This window comes from Megalobrama amblycephala, linkage group LG13 (assembly GCF_018812025.1).
Source record: "Megalobrama amblycephala isolate DHTTF-2021 linkage group LG13, ASM1881202v1, whole genome shotgun sequence".
NCBI lineage: Eukaryota > Metazoa > Chordata > Actinopteri > Cypriniformes > Xenocyprididae > Megalobrama > Megalobrama amblycephala.
Genome location: NC_063056.1, coordinates 21,269,792 through 21,295,606, shown reverse-complemented (window position 1 = coordinate 21,295,606; position 25,815 = coordinate 21,269,792). Strand labels below are relative to the sequence as shown.

Sequence of the window (25,815 nt, the reverse complement as noted above, 5' to 3'; positions counted from 1 at the left end):
ATACATAATGAGTCTCCTATTTCAACTCCGCACTGTGTATTTTGAATGTGACAATAATAATTCAGATGTAAATTCCGCAGGTGAAGCACTTAGAGCGACGCTGTCATGATTTACCTGTTATGTTTCTCGGCACTGGTAAAAACGAACCAATCATTTTGGTGATAACAGGCTAAGCATTCATTTATTCAGATGACTGAGACGATTATTGAGATGACGGGATGGATTTCCATTTGAATGTAAGGTGCCTATTCTTTTACCTAATGATATAAACCTTTATATTTTATAGTGTATAAAACTTTCTGAGACTTGAATGTAGCTTATAGGAGGATTTTTTTTTTAAAGAACATATAATGTGAACATTTAATTAATTCTACATCTATGTAACTGCTATTTCTTTAACACAGTTAGGAAATACATATGATAACACTTTACAATAAGGTTCAATTTGTTAACAATAGTTAATTTTGTAAGTATAAAGAATTATTAATGAATAATACAGTAATTTACAGTATTTATTAATCTAGGTTAATGTTAATTTCTACATATACTAATACGCTAAAGTTATATAAATTAACATACACTACCATTCAAATGTATTTATTTACTTTTTCATGTTAAAATTTCTTATTCTCACCAAGACTGCATTTATTTGATCAAAAATACAATAAAAATAGTAATATAATATAATAAATGTATTTTAAAAATATATAAATAAACATTTTGTGGCAAAGCTGAATTTTCAGCATCCATTACTCCAGTCTTCAGTGTCACATGATCCTTCAGAAATAATTCGAACATGCTGATTTGGTGGTCAAGAAACATTTGTATTATTATCAATACATTTTATCCTAGATGTTTGGATGATTAGAAAGTTTAAAAGAACAACATAGAAATCTTTTATAACATTATAGATGTCTTTACTGTCACTTTTGATCAATTTAATGTGCCCTTGATGAATAAAAGTATTAATTTCTTTCATAAAAATCTTACTGACCCCAAACTTTTGAATGGTACTGTATGTTAACTAATATGAACAAGGGTATATTTATAAATGAACACTATCCTAGATTAATAAATGCTGAGAAAATTTGTTCATTGTTGGTTCATGATACCAAATGCAGTATACATATGAATGAGATGACACTACTGGTGGCCCTCGAAAGCATCTCAGTTTGCAAATTTGGCTTAAAACAACACTAGCTGTTTCATAAATAATCATAAATAGAATAATAAAATGTCTACATCCACAAAAATACCTTTTGTTAACATGCTAAAACTCTTATACAACATTAACCTTGCGATTTATTTCCGTTCTTTTACAGAAAGCGCATGTCTACTGCCAGACCCTTCTTGTCTCTTTCGCTCTCTCTCCTCTTTCTAACTGCTTTTCAATGTAGCTTGCTTTCTGTCTCTCTTCTCTGCTTAAAATGGAAGTGTGATTTCCATAATTGCTGCTGATGTGTATATAGTACAGAAGGAACGTCGTGTGCAACAATCATCTGGTGTCAGATCAGTTATCTGATCAGTTATCTGCAGCATACAGAATCCCCTGTCACCAACGTTCCATCAATGTTTTAACATTCTTTAACAGGACGTTGTCTCTAACCCTTTATCAACACACCCCTCCTCTAAAGCCATGGGAAATACACCTGTGTGACTGAAGATTCCTCGCAAAAGCTCAGCAGACAGCAAAAACAGATTTAAATCAATAAACGGGTTCTCACCTGTCATTCTCATCCCAGGAAATGCAGGTTTGGTTTGTGGTACCCTGTGGAGAGAGAAAGAGGGCGAGAGGCAGAGAAGGATGTCACCTTGTGATTTTGCCTTGCAAATATGTAATGGTGATTCTTCAGTTAGAGGCACTTTTGACTGCCTGAAATCTTAAAATATGAAACTTCTTCAAACCGTTTTTCATCCAGTCCTGGAATAAAGATATGATCATTGGCATCAGCTTCAAAGTGGACTTTTCCAAGTGGTTTTTGATGCTTTGTGTGATACTTATATGTGATGGTAATCTTTTTTTCTTCTTTTTTTTGCAAAAAAAAAAGTTGGAGCCTTGGATTTGCTAAGTCAATTAAGTTACAAGCTTTTTTTAAAAAAAAAAAAAAAAAAAAAAAAAGAAAAAAATCTTGGAAGAATAGTAATGACAGCAGTATTGAGGACAGTTATTTTAACAATTTCTTATTATTTAAAAACTATGTACACATAAATACAAACCTAATTAGAAATAATTAAAACATCTTAATAACAATTGAATAATAATAATAATAATGGAAAATAATAAATTAAATTAAAAAAATTAAAACATCTTAATTAAAAATAATTAAATAGTAATTTAAGTAAAATTCTGATAAATGGCTAAACACTCTTAAAAATTTGGAAACAATAAAATAAGCTAAAGCTATTTTTAGAATGAATGTTTTTAATAAAGCATTTTAAAAATCATCCTGCAGTATGTGAGGGAAAAATTCCACCATGTGAAGAATTATACAAGAATAAAATTAAAAAAGAATTCATTTTAATGTTTTAGAGTGACAGTTTTCTAGTCATAGTTTGAGTAATATTGAAAAACATCCCATTTGTTGCAGCGCATGGGTTTAAAGGGCAGACTGACTTACATTGTAAAGGTGCGAGAACTCAATCTCGAGTGGAGTTGAGAGAGAATTGGGAGTGGGTTTGATTGTCACAGAGATCATCTTGGAGTTCAGCACTGTGCTATTTCTGTGAAAATACAGAGAAGGATGAAAGAAAACATGAGAAGGACTGCAAAAAACAGAGGGGGAAGAAGAGTGGAGGTCATGACCTTCAAAGAAGCTGCCACTTCCCCACACGAGACTCTTCAGTTTGCGCTGTCTCAAATGTACGTCATTTGCTAATATCAGCCTATGCACATTCATCTATCCATACACTACAGTCAAACATGTTTTCATTTATACAAAATAATAAAAAGCGTCACAAGGTATCTGATTCAAAATCACCACATTTCAGCAAATAAGGACTGCAGTCAGTTTAGGTTGAAAACGAAAGAACAAAAAGTATACACCTTTCTGCTGAATCTTGAAGACAAATCACCTTGCATGATTCATTTAAATACTCTCCTCCCATAAATTTTGCATCTGAAAGGGAAACTCCTACAAATGCATATGCAATAAGGTCAGCTGCAAAATAACTGTATCCAAGCCTTTTCAGTGCCATTTTTCTTTAGTAAATCATAACAGTAGTTTTTTAATGCCAAAATGCCAGCGGGGTTTGCGCTGGCGCAAGCTGTTAAATCTGGCCTAAAGTGTGTGCTTTTATGAAATTATTTTTCCTATTAGAGAGATAACTTTGTGTGAAGTCCCTTTAGAGGAATAGTTCACCAAAAAATTTAAACTGTGTCATCATTCACTCACTGTCATGTCGTTCCAAACCTTTTCTTCAGTGGAACATTAAAGATACTTTTAGAAATGTCTCAGTTTTTTGTTTGTCCAATCAAAGGATGTCAATGGTAACCAAAACTGTTTGGTTACCAACATTCTTTAAAATATCATCTTCTGTGAGAGTCATGAAAGTTTGGAGCGACATGAGGGGAGAGTAAATGGTAATGATGCTAAATCATTTTTGAAAATTCAGTTCACTTGGTGATAGGCATACAAGTATAGCTCTGGATGAAAAATCAAAAGCTCCGACAAAGTTTGTCAAGATAAATAAAACATAAATTTGACAACAACCCTATTAAAAATGTTGCTATTTTAACTCGAACTAGATAAAAAAGTTTGAAGACAAACTTTAAGTTGGCTTAAAAAAAGCCAGTCCAGAAAGTTTGAAACAGTTTTAAAAGTTTGAAGTTTGAGAGTTTTCAGTTTGAAAGTTTAAGTTTTAGTTTAGTAGTTTTGATAGATAGATAGATTTAGCTTGACAGATAGATAGATAGATAGATAGATAGATAGATAGATAGATAGATAGATAGATAGATAGATAGATAGATAGATAGATAGATAGATTTAGCCTGACAGATAGATAGATAGATAGATAGATAGATAGATAGATAGATTTAGCTTGACAGATAGATAGACAGATTTAGCTTGACAGATAGATAGATAGATAGATAGATAGATAGATAGATTTAGCTTGACAGATAGATAGATAGATTTAGCCTGACAGATAGATAGATAGATAGATAGATAGATAGATAGATAGATAGATAGATAGATAGATAGATAGATTTAGCTTGACAGATAGATAGATAGATTTAGCCTGACAGATAGATAGATAGATAGATAGATAGATAGATAGATTTAGCTTGACAGATAGATAGATAGATTTAGCTTGACAGATAGATAGATAGATAGATAGATAGATAGATAGATAGATAGATAGATAGACAGATAGATAGATAAGAAATAGATTTAGTAGATTTAGAAATAATATTTTGGATGGTTGCTAGGGTGTGCTAAGGTATTCTGGGTGGTTGCTAGGGTGTTGCTATGCGGTTGCTAGGGTACTTGGTATGGTTGTGAATGTGTTGCTATGCGGTTGCTAGGGTACTCGGAGTGGTTGCTAAGGTGTTGCTAGGGTAATCAGGGTGGTTTCTAGGGTGTTGCTATGCGGTTGCTAAGGTATTATGGGTGGTTTCTAGGGTGTTGCTATGCAGTTGCTAGGGTACTCTGGATGGTTGCTAAGGTGTTGATATGCTGTTGCTAGGGTACCCGGGGTGGTTGCTAAGGTGTTGCTATGCGGTTGCTAGGGTAATCTGAGTGGTTGCTAGGGTACTCAGGGTGGTTGCTAAGGTGTTGCTATGCGGTTGCTAGGGTACTCGGGGTGGTTGCTAAGGTGTTGATACGCTGTTGCTAGGGTACCCAGGGTGGTTGCTAAGGTGTTGCTATGCGGTTGCTATTGTAATCTGAGTGGTTGCTAGGGTACTCAGGGTGGTTGCAAAGGTGCTGCTATGCGGTTGCTAGGGTACTCGGGGTGGTTGCTAGGGTGTTGCTATGTGGTTGCTAGTGTACCCGGGCTGGTTGCAAGGATGATGCCAGGGGGGTTTGTGTGATTGCTATGCGGTTGCCATGGTGTTCTGGGTGGTTGCTAGGTTGTTCTGGGTGGTTGCTATGAGAGTTGATAGATAGATAGATAGATAGATAGATTTAGTTTGAAAGATAGATAGATAGATCTAGTTTGATAGATGGATAGATAGATAGATTTAGTTAGATAGATAGATAGATAGATAGATAGATAGATAGATAGATAGATAGATAGATAGATTTAGTTTGATAGATAGATTTAGTTTGAAAGATAGATAGATAGATAGATAGATCTAGTTTGATAGATGGATAGATAGATAGATTTAGTTAGATAGATAGATAGATAGATACTGTAGATAGATAGATAGATAGATAGATAGATAGATAGATAGATAGATAGATTGATAGATAGATTTAGTCAGATAGATAGATTTAGTTTGATAGATAGATAGATAGATAGATAGATAGAGTTTGATAGATAGATAGATAGATTGATAGATAGATAGATAGATAGATAGATAGATAGATAGATAGATAGATTTAGTTTGAAAGATAGATAGATAGATCTAGTTTGATAGATGGATAGATAGATAGATAGATAGATAGATTTAGTTAGATAGATAGATAGATAGATTTAGTTTGATAGATAGATAGATAGATAGATAGATAGATAGATAGATAGATAGATAGATAGATAGATAGATAGATAGATAGATAGATAGATAGATAGATTTAGTTTGAAAGATAGATAGATAGATCTAGTTTGATAGATGGATAGATAGATAGATAGATTTAGTTAGATAGATAGATAGATAGATAGATAGATAGATAGATAGATAGATAGATAGATTTAGTTTGATAGATAGATAGATAGATAGATAGATAGATAGATAGATAGATAGATAGATTTAGTTTGATAGATAGATTTAGTTTGAAAGATAGATAGATAGATCTAGTTTGATAGATGGATAGATAGATAGATTTAGTTAGATAGATAGATAGATAGATAGATAGATAGATAGATAGATAGATAGATAGATAGATAGATAGATAGATAGATAGATAGATAGATAGATAGATAGATAGATAGATAGATAGATAGATAGATCAGTCTGAAAACATAAAGCAACTCGAGTCAGAACAGTCTGAAGGTCTAGTCCGAGTTTGGTGGTTGTAGCTTGAACAGTCTAGGAAGAGTAGCAGGATAAAATTTAGTCTAAGAAGAATAATAATAATAAGCTTAAGTAGTAGATCTTTTTCAAGCCAGCTTAATAATGCTATAACTTGAAAAGATGGTGCAGCTTAAGGCATATATGAAGCCTAGAGTAAACAAACACTACCAAAAAGGCAGGCAGTCTTACTTTGTGTGCTGCTACCAATTTAAGTCTCACCAAGTAAAAGTGAAGCCTCACCTCTGTAGAGAGAGAATACTGCCCAAGTTTCTGTACAATACGATGCCAGTCACAAATGCTGACGCGTTGTCTTCTTCTATAACACAAACACATACAGACAAATAACAGATATATCACCTCAGTTCCTGTGAAGTAAATAGTAAGAAAAATAATTTGGGAAAGAAATGCTATTAAAGAAGAGGTCATTGAGATATAGACTTGATCTGTGTGTTATCACACCTTTCATTTAGAGGCCTGTACAGTATAGGACTGTATAGTGGAGATTATGGGTGGATGGATGGATGGATGGGGTCAGTAAAAGTTTGACTTACTTTTTTTGTTAGAAACTAATGCTTGTAGTTAATTGATCACAATTTACAGTAAAGGCATTTATACTGTTACAAAAGATCGAATAAATGCTATTCTTTTGACTTTCTATTCATCAAAGAAGCCTGAAAACAATCTCAGTTTTCACACAAATTTTAAGCAGCACAAAATTAACACTGATAATATTAAGACATTTTCTGATTTCTGAAGGATCATGTGACACTCCAGTAATAGCTGCTGAAAATTCAGCATTTGAAATCACAAGGATACATTACATTTTATAATATAATAGAAAATAAAGAACAGTTGTTTTGAATTGTAATGATATTTCACAATATTACTGTTTTTACTGCATTTCTGATCACATAAATGCAACATTGGTGAGCATAAGAGACTTTATGCTCATGTTCTTTATGCTCAAAACATAAAAAAAAATCATACCAAACTAAACTTTTGAACTGCAGTGTATATATAGCAAATCATGGTTGTATCGTAATGACAAGGTGATATTTCCTGTGCTAACGAAGAGACTGTTGCTGTTAAAAAGGCAAGTGTGAGGGGAAAGGCCAGCAGTCCAGCCTCTGTCACACTCACACTGCATCACTGTCGGAGAACAGCACCCAGGAGAACCTCCTAAAACAATGCACACACACATACATGCATACACATAAAGTCCATCTGGTCTTCAAGCTACACTGCTCCAGCTCATGCCAAAACATGTGGCAGACTGGCATGCGTGGTAAGGGGGAGAAAGAAAGAGAGTCTGTAGGGGGTGCCAGGCGGCAGACAGAGGCCACAGCTCCAGGGCTGCAGCTGAGGTCCTATGGACAAGAACACAGACTGATGGAGGGAGACAGGGGTTGGGGGCATGACAGTTTTGAGCTCCCTCAGGGTAATCGAGTTTTTGCTTGCCCACCCCTCTTCCCCTCCGACTAATATGCCAAAGCCACAATAATGGGAACAGATGAGACCCGAGGGGGCATTTATGTATAACACAGAGTATTAGAGGAATGTAAAAAACAAAATAATACAAAAGGAGTTTGTAGAACTTCATATTAAGCAAGTGACTTTCATGTAATTTATATATATATTAGGGCTGTCAAACAAAATAAAAGTTTGAGTTTGCATAATATATGTGTGAGTACTGTGTGTAATTATGTATATATATATATATATATATATATATATATATATTAGGGCTGTCAAACAAAATAAAAGTTTGAGTTTGCATAATATATGTGTGAGTACTGTGTGTAATTATGTATATATATATATATATATATATATATATATATATATATATATATATATATATATATATATATATATATATATATATATATATAAATACACACAAATTAATGTGTATATTTAAGAGAAATATGTTAATTATGTACAAAATATGTTTATTTAAATATAATATAAATTATATAAAAATATAAATGAATACATATACTTGTACATATTTCTCAAACATATACATGAATGTGTTTGTATTCATATATACATAATAATTACACACAGTACACCCACATGTATTAGGCAAACTCAAGCTTTTATTTTGTATGCGATTAATCGCGATTAATCGTTTGACAGCCCTAATATATATATTTTAAAATTTTAATTTAAAAAAATTATGTTGAATTTACTTTGAAACATTTTTCAGACCTTGCGAGTAAATTTTATAAATTATTACAAAGAAATAGCAAATAACTACGGAAGCTTGTTTCTGCCACTGAATAAAAAATAAAAAAGGTAATTGTGACCTTTTATTTCACAAGTCTGACTTTTTTTCTCGCAATTACGAGTTTACATCTCGTAATTCTGACTTTTTTCGGAATTGCATGATTTAAAGTAGCAATTGCATGTTATATTTGCGTGTTTTTCAGATATTTCTCACAATTCTAACTCCATAATGCAATTGTGACTTTATATCACGGAATTCTGACTTTATAACACGCAATTGTGAGTTATAAAGTCTGAATTGTGAGATACAAACTCGCAATTCTGAGAAAAAAAGTATTTTTTCCTCAGAATTGGACTTAACTTGTAATTGCGAGTTTATATCTCACAGTTGTGAGAAAAGAAGTCAAGATATAAACTCGCAACTGCGAGAAAAGGTCAGAACTGCAAGATATAGAGTTTATACAGTATCTCGCAATTCTGACTTCATTTCTCACCACTTTATAACTCACAGTTGTGAGTTTATATTTCTCAAATCTGACATTATAACTCAAATTGCTTCCATAAACAACACTTTGAAATAAACATGAAATTTTAAAGTACAAAGACTGAAATAGTATTTTCTTTTCAAATGTATTTCAATAATATTTGCTTTATTTACACCTTAGAAAAAAAACAAAATTTTTTACAGTGCATATTGAGTTCATCTTTACATAATATTTTACGTCCACACAAGAAATTAACTTTTTAAAATTTACATAATTTAGTTACATTTAAAATAATAAAAAGCTGACGTGACTTAAAACAACAATTAAAGGGATAGTTCACCCAAAAATGAAAATTTGATGTTTATCTGCTTACCTGCTTATGTTTATCTGTTTATCTGCTTACAACGGCAGTGATGTCTCGCGCTTATACTAGACATCACTTCCACTGTCAGAGCGCGATCAGACCTCACTAAGCGAGTGCTGAACGCAGTTGGACATAATGGTGTATTAGAGGTAAAAAAATGATATAAATAATGTTCGGTTTCTTGCACAAACCGATCGTTTCGTGTCTTAGGACATCAATGTGTCATCATGAGCCGCAGGGTTTAATTTGGATTTGTCTAAGCATATTTTTTGACTCTTATAAATTGTGTTACCATTCACTCGCATTATAAGACTGTCAGACGGCAACGGTTGTAGTTAAAAATCATCTTTTGTGTTCTACTGAAGAAACAAAGTCACCTACATCTTGGATGCCCTGGGGGTAAGCAGATAAACATCAAATTTTCATTTTTGGGTGAACTATCCCTTTAACCATTTACATTAACTCGATTTACCTGAGTAATTGAGTAACTCAATTTTTAAGTAGCGACAAATCTTTTTTTTTTTCTATATTGTGCTCAAGTGTAAAAGATTATTAAAAAAAGAGAAAATGTTGTGGACTTGGTTGGTTTGGTTGACGATTGGATGTTGATTTGGGCGTTGATGTTTTCTGGAAGCTCCATTTATGACATTTTGATTGAACATTATGAGGTTGAAACATTTTTAAAAATGAAACGTATGCACAGATGAATTGTTCACAATAAGATATATAACATGCGTTATATAATATAATAGAAATATAACATGGTGTTTGTTTGTAAACAAATAATTTAAGTGTACACTTTTAGGTGAATGAATCATACTCTTTTTTTCACTAAAGTGTCCTTTTCTGCTTTGAAGAACCAATAGCATTAAAATGCAGGCTGTGAAGGCCCATTTTATTGGTTAGACCTACTAAACGAACACACCTCTACACTGTACGAGTTAGTGAGACATCTTGTTTGATTGACTAAACGAGAGCAGATCCGAATGAAAGTGTTTCGTTCCCTCTGTGAGAATGTGTTTCATTGGATTCAGTCTGTCAAATCCCTCGTTCATTTGGCTCATTCTAAAGCAACATTAATATAAAAGCTCATCTCAGCATGTCCAAAGTTTGATGACCTGTCAATCCACCGCTGGTAGCATGGCAACAGATCTCCCAATGGGAAGGGGAATTAAACCTAATTGCGCCTGATTGGCTCCTGCCGACTCCTGATTAAGTAGCAACTCCTCTATTAGCATAGTCGCGGGGGAAGGAGCTTCTTTAATGGCCTGTAAAGTCGGACATGGCAAGGACCGAACAGTCTACAGCAATATGCTCTCTAACAAAGGAGAGAAAAAATCCTCAAACAAACAACAAAGATTTGTTAATGAAAGCAGTTTTGTACTGTTTTACTAGCAAAAACAACAGAAAAGAAACATGAAATTATTATTAATCCAGGCATAAGAATGGAATTTACTTTATAGCGTGAAATGTCACAGAATTTGGCAAATTTGGCAAAAAATTTATCAAATTGTAATATGAGCTAGTGTGTGTAATTATTAAACAGCAAAAAGGACTTCTATTTAAATATGTAATCTGATTGTTCTGTGTGTCTCTGAGTGAATAAGCGGCATAGTTTCATCTATGTCGGCCTATGGTGTTTTCAATGTCGGCCATCTTAATATATTATGAGGACACTCCACATGAACTTCATCTCCAGAGCTGCTTTGTCATTAAACTTAATGAGCATTTCACCATTTCATGAGAAACACAAAGATATTTATGTCAGTCTGCCAAAATAAAAGTTTAAATTGAAAAAAAATTATGATAGAAATATATAACTCTAATATAGTAAAATGTACAACTGAAAGTAATAATAATAATAATAATAGTGAGGTTAGATTATTATTATTATAAGGAATATCATAATCAAGAGATTTTTACATTCAAGTTTTAATTCATGCAGTTAAGTTGTGTGACAGTATTTGATGGAAAAAAAAAATGTTTTATTGTAAATGATTTGTTATATTTATTGTTATATTTGTTAAATATTGTATTTTTTTAGAAATATTGTTATATTTGTTATATTTTCATTTGGTTAAATATTGAAGAATGATTCAATTGATTCAATTCAATTGTCAAAAATGATTTTGGGAAAAAATAAAATTGATTTAATAGGGCCCTAGACGAGCACAAAATGCAGGCCAGATTCAAACCTGTGCTTCCCATATGAGCACCAAGGCATTGTATCTGTAGCATTTGTACGTACCACTAGATCACTGTGTTTTCAAGCATATGTGAGTGCAGTCATATAAGATTGTATGTTTTCTTACCTGGTTTTCCAGTGACCAGGATGTTTTTAGCCACTCTGACTTTGTCCTCAGAGTTGCGAGCCCAGTCCACCATTCCCCTCCATCCCTTCATTGGGAAAGTGATATCTGCATTTCCTGCGACAGGCCGCTTGTGAATACTCAACACTGGAGGGAGAATCCAGAGGGAACTGTAAGATCCATGGCAACACCAATATCCTGACTCACTGCACAGCGATCACATCTCAACTAGAGAAAGTGTCATGCTGTCAGACGACTCTGCCATACAAACTCTCTCAGCTCAAACTCTTTCATTCTTTTAAGATCTCAGCTTTCTGCTGCCAACCATAATCTCTGTACCATTTCACACCGACAACATTTCAATCACAGAAAGAATTTACAATACTTGTAAAAAAAACCATTTTTTATTTATTTATGAAATACGGAAGAGGATTAGGGCCAAGCAATAATAATAAAAAAAAAACATCTCGAGATTAAAGTTGTTAAATCTTGAGAAAAAAGTCTAAATAAAATGTTGAGAATAAACTCATTAAATTACGAGAAAAAACTTGTTAAATTTCAAGAAAAAAGTTGAGATAGAATGTTGAGAATAAAATCGTTAACTTATGAGAAAAAACTCGTTAAATTTCAAGAAAAAAGTCGAGATAAAATGTTGAGAATAAACTCGTTAAATTACGAGAAAAAAACTCGTTAAATTTCAAGAAAAAAGTCGAGATAAAATGTTGAGAATAAACTCGTTAAATTACGAGAAAAAACTTGTTAAATTTCATGAAAAAAGTTGAGATAAAATTTTGAGAATAAACTCGTTAAATTACGAGAAAAAACTTGTTAAATTTCAAGAAAAAAGTCGAGATAAAATTAGGGATGTCCAGATCCGATCACATGATCGGAAATCGGGCCCGATCACGTGGTTTCAGACTCGATCGGAATCGGACGTTACCTCCCGATCAGGACTCGGATATATATGTATTAGGGGTGCAACGGTTCTCAGTAAAAAAATCGAACCCTACGGTTCTCCACTTACGGTTAGGTACGCACTTGCACCGCGGTCCATCTCGAATGACGACGCATCTATTGGTTAATATGGTTTGTTTAAAATAGCAACGTGGAAAACAGACAGAGTTCAAATAATGTATGTTTCAGTCGATGGATGCGCAACAACGATAATCAAAAAGTGTGGACAAAACAGTCACTCTTTGTAAACTGTTAACTGCGAGTGCCGTATGCACTAATGTCCAGTCATTTACGCCGTCATCACCCGGGTGTTGATACAGGTGAGACCTGAACAGCACATGTTGCTGTCTGTGTTTAAACTAACTCATTTAAGCCTTGCTGATTTAAACCTTCAAGAACAAGACGCGAAAGAGAACTCGCGCACTGTGAGAAGATTTGTGTGCACTCATCCGAAGCGCGCACACGCTTATTTCAGTCAGCGCGCAAATACTGAGTTCTCTTTCAAGTCTTGCGCTTCAGCGGACAAATTCATACAAAAATTATGTCAACATGCCCGTCTTAGCGAGTATCCTAGCAAACATAGTCGGTTATGTCTTAAGTGAACGTATATTAGTTGAGAAAGACAGCGCATGTGTAACAGTATATGTACTGGATCGTGCATGTCTTATAGGGAAAAAAAACTATTCCTGCTGCCTGTTTTTAATGTTAAATCAAACAACAAATAACAAAGAAATCACTCACTGCTCTTGACTGAATAGTTTTTGTAACTTCAATAATGATTAATCTTTATTTATTTTATACAGTAAAGATAATATGCAGTGATATTTTATATTTGATTACTTTATCCATTTTCTGTACGTGAAAATGATTGTTAGATTCCTGAAAAACCTGAAAAGCACTGTTCCTGGATCTGTTTTTTTCGCTCTTCTTTATTCTTTTTCATGTATTATAGAAGTATCGGATCGGGACTCGGTATCGGTAGATACTCAAAATCAAATGACTCGGACTCGGACTCGAGGGCAAAAAAACGTGATCGGGACATCCCTAGATAAAATGTTGAGAATAAACTCGTTAAATTACGAGAAAAAACTCGTTACATTTCGAGAAAAAAGTCGAGATAAAATGTTGAGAATAAACTCATTAAATTACGAGAAAAAAGTCGTTAAATTATGAGAACAATTTCATTAAATTATGAGAAAAAAAGTTGCTAAATTACGTGAAAAAACTCGTTAAATTTCAAGAAAAAAGTCGAGATAAAATGTTGAGAATAAACTCGTTAAATTACGAGAAAAAAGTCGTTAGATTATGAGAACAATTTCATTAAATTATGAGAAAAAAGTTGTTAAATTTCGAGAAAAAAAGTCGAGATAAAATGTTGAGAATAAAGTCATTAAATTACAAGAAAAAAGTTGTTAAATTATGAGAACAAATTCGTTAAATCATGAGAACAAATTCGTAATTTAACGAATTTGTTCTTGTAATTTAACGACTTTTTTCTCATAATTTAATGAGTTTATTCTCAACATTTTATCTCGACTTTTTTCTCGAAATTTAACGACATTTTTCTCATAATTTAATGAATTTGTTCTCGTAATTTAATGACTTATTTCTCGTAATTTAATTACTTTATTCTCAACATTTTATCTCAACCTTTTTCTCGAAATTTAATGACTTTTTTCTCGTAATTTAAAGAGTTTATTCTCAACATTTTATTTCGACTTTTTTCTCGAAATTTAACAACTTTAATCTCGAGATGGTTTTTTATTATTGCTTGGCCCTAATCCTCTTCTGTAATGAAACTCAAAAAATAAATCTGTGAAATAAATCTTTCATAAAGCCATTTGTACTTTATGACTGAAAGAATGAATATTATATATTGAAAGTTATTACATTCAATGTAATGGAACAATTTACATACAAATGGTTTTACGATTGATTTACTCAAATTTGCTTTCTTTGTGTTTCATGACTTTCCAACTAACCAAACATCCAAGTAACCAACTAATTAATCTCAGCCTCAGAAGTTGTGTTTACAAGAAACCGGGCTGATATAATGACATGTTGGAAATTACATTTTTTCTAACTAACTAAATACAGTAACTGAGTCCCCACCCCCCATTTTTATTGACAGAGACAGCAGAGAGGGTTAAAGAAATTATTTTGAACGAGATTGACTTGCAGTGCAGGCCAAACCAGAACCAAATTATGCTGGTTCTTAGCACCAGAAACTTCTTAGAAAACCATTAAAGATTTTCTCATTTAATATAATGCCCCTTTTACAAAATGTAATGTAAGTCTCCAGTGTCCCCAGAATGTGTCTGTGAAGTTTAAGCTCAAAATAGCCCACAGATCATTTATTATAGCTTGTCAAATTTGCCCCTATTTGGGTGTGAGCAAAAACACACAGTTTGCTGCTCCCGGCCTGCTTTCCAAAAGAGGGCAGAGCTTTAACAGCTTGCACTTCGGTTGCTCAACAACAACAAAGGTGGAGAATCTTACGCAGGCAAAATGACAATTGTCAGTAACGGTGTTCAGCCTTACATTGTTCAAACCGGAGTCGGACACTGATGGAGAGACTCAGGAAGAAGTTACAATTTATAGAATGCATCTGGATGTTTCTGAATGGTTAGTGGATAAATTTATGTAGTTGCTGTGGAGTTGATTTAACTCAATGACTAGCATGTGCCATCATGTTAATCTTTTGTGCAAATCCATCACTGAATTGACCCTTGTTTGTGACTCTACTACAACAACTCTTCCTCTTCTCAAGCAGCCCAACATGGCCTCAGCCCTTTGTTGCATGTTCTCAGGGGCAGGGTTTATGTAAATTTTAGGGTTAGTGATGTCACTAACCCGGGAAGAAACTTGTTGTAGTCCCTACCAGCCATTTGTTGTAGTCCTTAAACAGCAAATTCTTTAAAAGAAAATAACTTCCTTTGCATTGAACTTTGAGCATCGTAACTTTGCAGATGTTGTTTATGCACTAACAGCAACATTACACACTAATTAAAGTTTAAAAAAAAAGTGAAATCATAATCAACCACCCCTTTAAAAAATCATATTGACCCCAAATTTTTAAATTATATTGTATGCTGAACATAACCACTAGTCCTCTGCTCTGAAAACACATCACAGTTTTTGTGTGGAGTAAAGAAGAGACATTAATTGTTTTGTGAATAAGAGCGAAAATGAATTGAACTTGCCCTCCCACGCTAGAGCCAAGCCTCAATGGGTGTGTGTGATAACTGTTACTAACTACCTCTCATGACATAGTTCTATTTTCAGTCTGTTGATGAATGTGTGCTGTAATGTATCGATGTATTTGTGTCTTAAAGCTGTATGTAGGACTGACAGGTCATTGCTGTAGGACAGGTGTTGCCACTATGGGAGAATCAGAGCTCATAGGCAGCTCAGTGATTCAGAGGCAAACAGAACCTAATACCGCCCCTCACACCCCCTTTTAAACTCTACCAGCTGCGGCCCACAACATATGACCATGGCGGTTCATCTTCCCACTGTTTTTGCAAACCCGGGTGTTCAGTAAACCAGAGTCTTCTTTGTGCAGGAAATACGTGCGTGGTTTAGAGTGTGATTCGAGAGCTATAGAAATGCCTAGAGCTACACATAGTTATTGTGTGTGTGTGTATATATATATATATATATATATATATATATATATATATATATATATATATATATATATATATATATATATAATAACAATAATAATAACTTCAGGTACTTGATGCTTCATCACTATTGTCTATTGTTAGGCATGTTAAATTTTGTGTTGAAAATGTAACCTAAAAAAAAAAAAATTACAATAATTTAAAACTACGAGAAAGGGTCAAAGGTAACTATCCATGGAGATTTGAATTTAACCCTGAGTCCTAAAGACCTTTCCAAAGTATTGGACACCATGCATCTAATAATTAAATACTTTACATTCTAATTTGCCTTATGTAAATCTCCAGTTCTTTCTTGGGTTTGTAGCTGCAACTTCTAGGCTGCTTGCCCAAATATTCAACCCCTAAAGTAAATTACCATCATCCTCTGACATTATCGCAGGGGTGTAAACTGAGCTAAATGGCAGCGGAAACTGACCCAGATTGTCGGTGACCTCATAAGTATCCTGGAAGTCCTTCATGCGGAGACTGATGACGTCCACAAAGTCCTCCACTAGACGAAAAAGCTCCTTAACATTGGGCCCCAGCTGCCAGAAAGAAAAACAGAGCTGTATATTAAAACGTTTGTTAGTCCTTCTTTCACTATGTGATTCTGTAAGTGCATTTTAAATATTTTTGTAAAAAATAATAATATATTTTTCTAAAAATAACATGATAATCATGCAGTTTTGCCGCTACACAAGCTTAATGATATCCTTCCTTCAGAATGTAAACTGAAGCTTGCGTTAAGACATAAATTGTAAACTAACTAATGATCTAACTAAACAGCAGGAGACAAACAGCTGAAAGAAAGATGTGCAGTGAAGAGAAGAGAATTAGCCAATTAATCACCTTTAGAACCAGCTGAAACTTGCATAATTACTAAGTGAAAGAGAGTGAGATGATACCAACATTAGAAAGACAGAATGAGTGAATGCTGATCGAGTTAGTGGAAAAATGAACGAATGAGTGAATGAATGAATGAATGACAGAGACATAGAGAGGAGAGAGGAGAGAGAGTGAAGGCTGACTCACCAGTTGTGCTTCCTCCCACCTGTCCCTGTTTTCCTCCATCAGTAAGTTACTCACTGACTGCACAAAATTCTGTGAACAAAACCACATGAAAGAAACATTCAGGGGCAATCAGGATCAAAATCGTCCTTTATTTGGAACTAAGCAAATATCACTCCACTAACCCTCATGTCTGCATTACTGGGGCTGTAGTAGGACCTCCTAAATATCTCCGTCATGTTTTTCAGTACATCTATGATAGCCAGAAGGTCTCCACTGTAGCTTGTTCCATCACTGGAGGTCACTCTCAGCTTGGTCATAACTTCAGAGACCCCGTCTCCCACAAGCCCTCTTTGAGCCTTGGAAAGATGATCTCTGGTCTGGAGAAGGTACAAAACCAGTCTTAGCTTTGGAGACACTTCTGGTGTTAGCCTAGCTAGGGTTTAGTTTGGAGATCGCCTACCAGTGTTTGGATACTTCGGTAATCATTTGAGACGCACTTCATGTACGTCGGTTTCTCCCAGTATGCAATGCCCTCATCATCCAACGAACATCGCCGAAGAATTAGTCCTGCATCACAGAAATGGGACATCATTAACAGATCTTGAATAAGGATTGGTTAAAAACTGTATGCTACATGTTGTTATTGTTGCTTCCTCTTTTAAACCAAGCTTCTGGAGCTGTCCATGGTCCTGAAAACGTTGGTTTAGAAAGTTATTCCAGTTTGTGTTTGCATGAGTCATGTCTTACCTACAGCATTCGGAGGGCAGCGGACAGCCGCTGTGTCCCCTGCAGGTGTTTTCTTCCACACTACGTTAGAGAAATTCTCCTCATCACAAATCTCATGCGGCTCTGCATACAACAACAGAAGTCAGAAAAGACAGAATACCCCAATCAATCCCACAAAAAATGTGAGGTCTTTCAAATGTCAGCAAAACAAACAAAAAAAATAAGTTACATCAATAAAACATAGTTGTTCCAAAAGAAACTTTAAGAGTAGAGTAGAAAACAGGGGTGGTCGATATGACCATAATTTCACGATAATGGTTATTTTTTTCTGGAAATAAGGTTGTCAACATTTTAGATGATGTTAAAATTTAGCAATTTTTCATTATTTAAATATCACAGCAAAAACCACTACTGGCAAAATCAATATAAGTAAAAGGTTCTCAAGATCAAAGAAACTAAGGTTTAACATTATATTGACGGTCCCTTTAACACATTCTATTGACTATACGTAAAATTGCACCTACATGTCTACTAACTCTCATTAGAGTGTTAGTAGAGTATTAGTAGACTGGTAGGGTTAGGGTAAGAGTAAGTTGATGTACTTGAAAAGTTACTTACACTCATAAAAATAAAGATTTCAGAGTGGGGGATTTGTAGTGATGCCATAAAAGAACTATTTTGGGTTCCCCAAAGAACTTTTCAGTGAACAGTTCTTAAAACAACCATTTTTTTTTTTCTTAGTGTGAAGAACAAAATTTCAAATAATCAAATAACCCTTTTCCACTAAAAAGAACCTTTTGTGCAATGGAAAGGTTCTATGGATGTTAAAGGTTCTTCATGAAGCCGTCAATGCCAGTATACAACCTTTATTTTTAAGAATGTATAGTCAGTAGATTGTCTGTTTGGGGGAGCATCAAAATAAAGTGTTAGCAGATATTAAGCAGACATTCTACTAATACACTAATGACAGTTGGTTGACATGTAGTTGCAAAGTTACTTATAGTCAACAGAATGTTCAAAAGGGACCCCATCAAAGTAAAGTGTTAGCGAAACTAATTACATGTAATAGGACAAATAAATACAATAGGCAAAAATTTAAAAAAATTCAAATTTTTCAGGTAGGTCTATGTAACAACAGAATAAGAAATGCTACCAAAATTATATCAAATGTAAAATCAAACACTGCATAATCTTCACTGTATGAAATTAATACCTAATGAAATAAGACCTAATGCCAATATGTAATATATTGACACACTTCACTTAAAACAGGCATTTTGATATAACTTTGTGTAGATTTGACAGTTTAAGTGCAATAAGTTGCAAAAAAAGAAAGAACTGAGGAGCACATTACGATGCTAAAGAAGTCTCAAGTCGGTATTTGCACTCTGTTCTGACAGTTGGTTTTCTGTGCACACAGAAAATTGTCTGTCAGAACAGGGAATTGAGACCCCTTTCGCATCTTACTGTGCATCTTACCTTGCAAAATTTAAAAATGCATGAAAATTATAAACTTCTGTGACCCCGCAAATCTGCAAAGTCACATGAGCGTAACCATGATAGACGGTGATCCAAAATGTATACCAGTTGTCAAATTTCTAACAGTTTATTGTGTCTACAAGTATATTGCCCAATGAATTTTGGCTACAACCACATGATTGTCTCACCTGGACATCTCTTCTCATTGCAACGCCTAACTTCCTCTCTGTCCCCTGGGCATGGCTCTCCTCCAAAAAAGGGCCCATAACACACCCTTTGTCTCTGCTGGCTTCCTCCACCACATGTTTTGGTACAACCATCCCAAGAGCTCCACAGTTGCCACTGGCCATCCACAGGACACTCCCTGAGGAAGCAGTCACGTGTCTGACGCCACTCGCCCTGACACTCTAGGCCACCATACGAGGGCCCGTTACATTCCCGAGTGCGCTGCATTGTTCCATTCGAACAGGACGAGGAACAGGAGCTCCAGCTGGACCACTCATTCCACACTCCATCCACTACAGAGGAAAAGACATGAACTTAGAAGAAGAAACTGAAGAATATTCTGAATATAGAGGATACGAAGCAACATTAGGGAGACAAAAGAGAGGGATTGAAAGTGGAGCATGATAAGGGGACATTATTGAAAGATAAATTGCAGGGGAAAGGAAGGGGAGCTTTGGGTTGCCAAACTCTAGTTCAGTCCGCAGTAATTTAAAGCCTCACTTAATCACCATCATTTGCTTTGAACTTCACAATGGTTCCTTTCAATCTTCTTCTCCTACAGTGCCTCACATTAGGCTTTAATTGTGCTTCTTGATGGAAGTCATTAAATCTGTATGAGAAAGTCTGTATTTAAAGACCTAATGATCACCTGGGCATACAGCAATGTTGCAGAATTTGGTCTGTTTCTCCGGACCATCACAGGGATTTCCTCCGAACTGTGGTGGCTTGCAGGAGCGAGTGCGGTCCCTGTAGCCACGTCCGCACGTTGAAGAACACAAGCTCCACGGAGACCACTCATCCCATGCCCCGTGCACTGCAATCAGAGCGGCTAGGGTATGATTTATAGAGAGAAAAACGCACCTCGACAACACACACACATGCACTAAAGGAAAACTAAAGAGGGGTTCACACTGACAACAATCTGCAGCACTTTTAATTCATTTATTTTCAATGGGAGTTGCCGATTTCCTGATGTCATGAGTGATCGTTTGGGATGAGATAAAGTTGAGAAACGTTTAATGAGAGGCGACATAATGGGTGACTACCAATAGGAGTGAAGACATTGGAGCACATTGAGTAGTATGCATTGATCGTTGTTCATCTTGTTCATGATAAGATGTACTGCTGCAATTTTACGAACATTTTACACTCTATTTTTAGCAGCAAGAAATCTGATTCCCTATGCAATCAGGAGAACATATTATTTTTACCAGTAATACATCACATTTGTGATCAGATATTCAGAAGCTATAGCCGTTTACGTAGCCAACCAATAATGTTACAAAAGGAATGCCTACTAGAACACTGTGCTGAAAAGACTGTACAAGACTCAAAACAGTTTACTTGTATTGCTATTTACTGGAGAAACTGCAGCACGCAAAATGGCCGCTCTAGTAATGGAAGTCCCGCCTTCTAAATAAAAAAGCCAATTAGCAGGTGGTAAGGTCATAATATCAGTGCAGCTACTGTTAGACACTCCAGTTCCCATTGAAAGAACTGCACATGCCAATTAGCTAGAGCTAGAACAATCAGAAATATATGCAATTAAACATCATTTGAGCATAAGAAACAATGTTTATGAGATTAATTTTTCCTGATTTGAATGCATGGATGGAGGCGTTGCAAATATGGCCATCAAGTGAACTTACTTTTGTTCCAAAGGGACTTTGCAACTAGCAACCAAAAATACTGTACAAAACAGCTGTCAGTGTGAACAGACTATTACTGGGAATGTAAAACACAAACATACATGGAACTCTTAGTGTTCAAAGACTACTACAATTTTCAGCTGCAATTTCTGAATGTTAAAGAGCAAATCAATCACTTTTTTTCTGCATAAAATGATTAGCACTTAATACAACATTGTGCTTGGCTAGACACTTGTTTTTAACTGAATAACATGTTTTGTCTGACCCCCTGAGATGCTGAAATGGTGGAATGAAAAGAGACCGCCCTACATGCAGTGGGAACTATAGGGACTTAGCTGACAATGCTGCACTTAAACCCATTACCATCTTACCACGGCTCTCCAGGATCCAGGGTTGAGAGGGGAGTAGCCGTACATGGAAGCCCAGGAAGAGTTACCCTCAGGTGGGCAGCGACTGGAAGGTGAAGTGGCAAAGCTAATGGACCTAAGTGGAGGTGGGACGGGTGATGGGTGGTGGATAAGGAAGATGGTGGGGGTGAGGAGAGGCCTGAGGTGGGCTGTGCTTACCTGGACACACAGCAGTGTTATTGCAGGGTCTCTGTTCGCGCAGCGGCCCGCTGCACTGCGTACTGTACGACACGGAGACGCAGAAGCGTGTGCGGCTCTGCCAGCCCTCACCGCACGTGGCCGAACACACGCTCCACGCAGACCACTCCTCACCCGACGGAGGATCCACTGAGAGGGACGGGGGGAAGTGGGGGCGGGGATGGGATGGGGTAAGGTGCGGAGGAAAGGGTAGGAAAAGGGCCAAAACTAATTAGCATGCAGGATTAGCCATCTCATCTAACAGGGGAGGCTTACATCATTTCATCGCTGATTCCAAATCCTCAGCATTTACCCGTAGTAGAAGTTCATGCTTTCAGTTTTAGGATATGTAAGTCAGCCATCTAAACAAGGATTTTACAAGGCTGTCCAATAAATCAGACTTTAATATCTGAGCAACTGGGAAAGCCAAGGAATCATGCTATAATCCCAAAGGAATAGGAAGATATTAAATGTCCAATAGGAAACACTGTCCTGACATTCCAATAGATAATATGGGCTGTCATGGATATCCAATAGGAAGAGTTAGGCTATCATTGCCATCCAGCGGAACGAAATGGAGAATCAAGAATGTCCAATAGAATGATATTGAAAGTCAAAACGAAAAAACTGATAAGGAGGGAAAGATTTAACCTGATTCTGACAACATTAGAGGCATTAAACTTTTTAGTTTCCATACTAAATAACAGTTGTTACTATCTCCTTCCAAAAGTAAAATAAAAAATTGTAAAACCATGGCAAATTTAAACCGAATTTCTGATTAATTAAGAGAAAAGTTAACTTTTAGAAAAATTCATAGAGCAAAATGGCATTCATTTTGAAGAGACTCATATTGTAAATATGATGACATTTCATGCAGTACTCACAAAGAAAAGACAAAATACAAGGGATTACATCATATTAGAAGGACAATATTTCTTTTCTTTTAAAGCATGCAAATCAAGCATCACCACCCCCTTGTTCTTGTTTGTTTTGTTGGTTACGACCCTTTCAAAACTTGTTTAGCTTCCTTGTAAGCAATGGTGTCCATGATTCATGGATATAACGATGTTCTGCCATGAACCATGCCATAATACACATGACAAAGACAAACAAAACTTAAATCACACGGACAGGAGCATAAAAAAACAAGGCCATAGCCACATACGCATCCAGTCTACTCCCCTGTATGTGAACTAGTGAGTGAAACGGCTGAGAGTGTGTGTATGTGTGTGACCCCAAGCTGAAGAGGAGGCTGATGCCACCTGTCTTCTTACCTGTTTGGGAAGACTGCTGTCCACTGCGGGTCTTATCAGAGTCCTCTCGTTTACGGCTGTCCACCGAGCGCAGGGATTGGCTACGAGTGCCAAGTCTGCCTCTGCCTGCAGGATGGGGTGGGGTTAGCAACTACAGTTGACTTCTGATCGGGCAGTGCTGTGCGACCTGAACATCTAGACCAGCATCAGCCATGCTTGGGATTTTGTGTGAAGTTTAAGGTTACATAGCTGAGTAGTGGACCTATGTTTGGTTTGATAATCTCCATGCGAAGACTCTGAGAGTTTGGACACTTCTGAGTTTACGTGACCTCCAAACGTGTGCTTTGAACATCGAAAAGTGTGCTGAAATAGGGCAAGATGGAGCGAGCAGTGGATGGCGGATGAAAAAATAAGCAGACCATGCGGAACAGAGACACAGACAATCGAGGTAAAAACATCTGCAGCCGATGGCCTTGACCATGGAGTGGGTTATTTACTCATGGCCTCCATCCATACTGAGTGAAGATCTACTCACTACAGTCACATTCACACTAACTTGGTCAGTGACGCCCTTACCAAGCATGGCCTCTTGCATTCCTTTGTATTTCACTGGACTTAAACCCTTGCCTTTTGAGGAATACTGCCTGTAGCCTATGGGTCCAATGAAAAGCACACAAAAATGCTCATTCTATCATCGGTCTATCATTGTATTATCGTTATTGCTCTATCGTTATGTCACACAGGAAGCAGAACATATTTTTTTTTACAGTGAAATGTGAAGAATGTAAAAAAAATGAGGTGTCAAATAGTGATAGAGAGAGAAAGCAAGAGAAGTGGATGTGTGGACAGTCACGTGCATACATATATGAGCGTAGAACTTACCAATGCACGACTGAGCGTTGCAGGGACGACCTTCTTCCAGAACACCCTCGCACAGGTACGCCTCCTCGGGAGGTGATTGACAGGAGCGCGTGCGCGTCTGGACTCCGCCCCCACATTCGCTGCTGCACTCCGCCCAGTTGCCCCACCCACTCCAGCCACCTGTATTAAACCCACACATAGACACACGAACAAGCCGTGTGAGCGTAATTCCCAAGAAAAAGCCATTTCTTAATAAATTTCCATGACACAAATTAAATTTCCATCCCTGCTAAGCAATAATGTTCTGATTTTGTAATCCATTATGATGGCACTAAGATGTAGAAATGGACCCATAAATACCAGTAGGATATGAGTCCCTGTGTTCTGCTCCCTCATGAATGTTTAATAGCAGACATTGCTGCCTGTCTGATCCCGGAGGCCCCGACAAATATGTATTAATCTGCATGAATAGAACATGAAGCTGGACCATGTCCAACTGCAGACATTTTTAATTACTCACAAATCAATTGTACGGGGGAGGGTACGTAATTCTACACTCAGTGCAGCTCTACCAGGAAAATGGGAACTGAAATGAAAGTAAAAAAAAGAATCAGATACAGCCCATATTTAAAATGTCCATCAGAAGATTTTTGCATATATTACATGGGGAGGGTCCATTTACAGACAATGTACAGATCAGTTAATGGGGTCAATGGTATATGTCGGATATAAGAAACCTAGTTGAAAAAATAAAACCAAAGACCATAGAATAACACAAGAAGACTTTTGAATGGGAGAAAGTGCAACGCGCAATATGGCGGAATAAGTCCCGCCTTCTAAATAAGAGTCAATCGCTGATTGGTAAAGTCATCGCGTCACTGCAGCAGCCGTTAGAAGCTCCGGGTCCTATATAGAAACAGTCAGACGCGTGCCTCCGAAATCCGACACAAGAGACGCGTACTTAGGACTGCGCATGTGCATTAGCTTGATTCAGCCTGAAAAATAAATAATTTTTTTTCATGATTCGACGGATTTATGAGACAGTTGTTGTCAGATTTCATTGGTGAAATATGAAATTTAATCGAAAGCTTGGCAAACAGCTTTGGAGAATTTGATGTTTCCCCATTCAAAGAGATAGGAGCTGCACTTGCATGCCCGAGAGGCATTTCAAAAATAGCTGCTGAGTGAAATTACTTATCTTAAAGGGCCTTTGATAAAACCTAGTTAAAAAAAAGTTAAAATTATAAAAATGTATTTAAATGAAGTGCAAGGTTCATTTTGGTTTCAGATTTTTGAAAATCTTTTTGGAGCATTTTCAAAAACTCATAAATTTTAATATCAAATTTCACTTAATGACTCTATAAATGCCAAGTGGTGTATAAAACTTCTTAATTTCGAGAAGGTGAAAATAATGTCAAATATAATGTTTTTTTGTTTTGTTTTTTGCTTTTTTTTTACAATTATCATGGACTTTTGGATCATGGATAATACGAAGTTTATACATTTTTAAAAATTATAATAAATATAATTTATGTCAATATTTTTTATGAATTTATAGCCTTTATAAAATTTATATTTGTACTGTAAAATATTTATTGAATTTATATTATCTATAGGCAATCAGGCTAGGACAAGGAGAAAAAACAAAACAAAAAAAACAGTACACATCATATACATACATTTTTATTTAAACCCCAAACAATATTAAGCAAAGTTAAGTGGCCAAAAGTGTTGTCCGGCCTAGGAAAACTGACATCTTCACCTTTTATTCAAACATTATTAAAAATGTGTTAAAGATAATGTAAGAATATTGCATAGTTGTGCTAGCAGTCTATTGTCAATG

General features: G+C 35.8%; 1 protein-coding gene across 12 annotated transcripts in view; it reads right to left on the bottom strand.

Annotated features, from left to right (window-relative positions):
- Positions 1-25,815, bottom strand: part of adgrb1a (adhesion G protein-coupled receptor B1a) — a 116,627-nt gene that overhangs the window by 36,484 nt on the left and 54,328 nt on the right. For 3 of the 12 annotated variants that reach the window (XM_048152060.1, XM_048152063.1, XM_048152058.1), the window contains exons 3-17: positions 23,994-24,152; positions 23,688-23,762; positions 23,133-23,237; positions 21,841-22,008; positions 20,275-20,454; positions 19,589-19,918; positions 17,943-18,044; positions 17,656-17,762; positions 17,378-17,572; positions 17,217-17,285; positions 16,621-16,729; positions 11,566-11,709; positions 6,413-6,488; positions 2,619-2,721; positions 1,725-1,768 (exon numbers count right to left, since the gene is read on the bottom strand). In XM_048152060.1, the coding sequence (XP_048008017.1) occupies positions 1,725-1,768; positions 2,619-2,721; positions 6,413-6,488; positions 11,566-11,709; positions 16,621-16,729; positions 17,217-17,285; positions 17,378-17,572; positions 17,656-17,762; positions 17,943-18,044; positions 19,589-19,918; positions 20,275-20,454; positions 21,841-22,008; positions 23,133-23,237; positions 23,688-23,762; positions 23,994-24,152 (1,966 nt within the window). The remainder of the gene's footprint in view (positions 1-1,724; positions 1,769-2,618; positions 2,722-6,412; positions 6,489-11,565; positions 11,710-16,620; positions 16,730-17,216; positions 17,286-17,377; positions 17,573-17,655; positions 17,763-17,942; positions 18,045-19,588; positions 19,919-20,274; positions 20,455-21,840; positions 22,009-23,132; positions 23,238-23,687; positions 23,763-23,993; positions 24,153-25,815) is intronic. The other 9 variants (XM_048152059.1, XM_048152065.1, XM_048152062.1 and 6 more) reach the window with 7 other exon arrangements.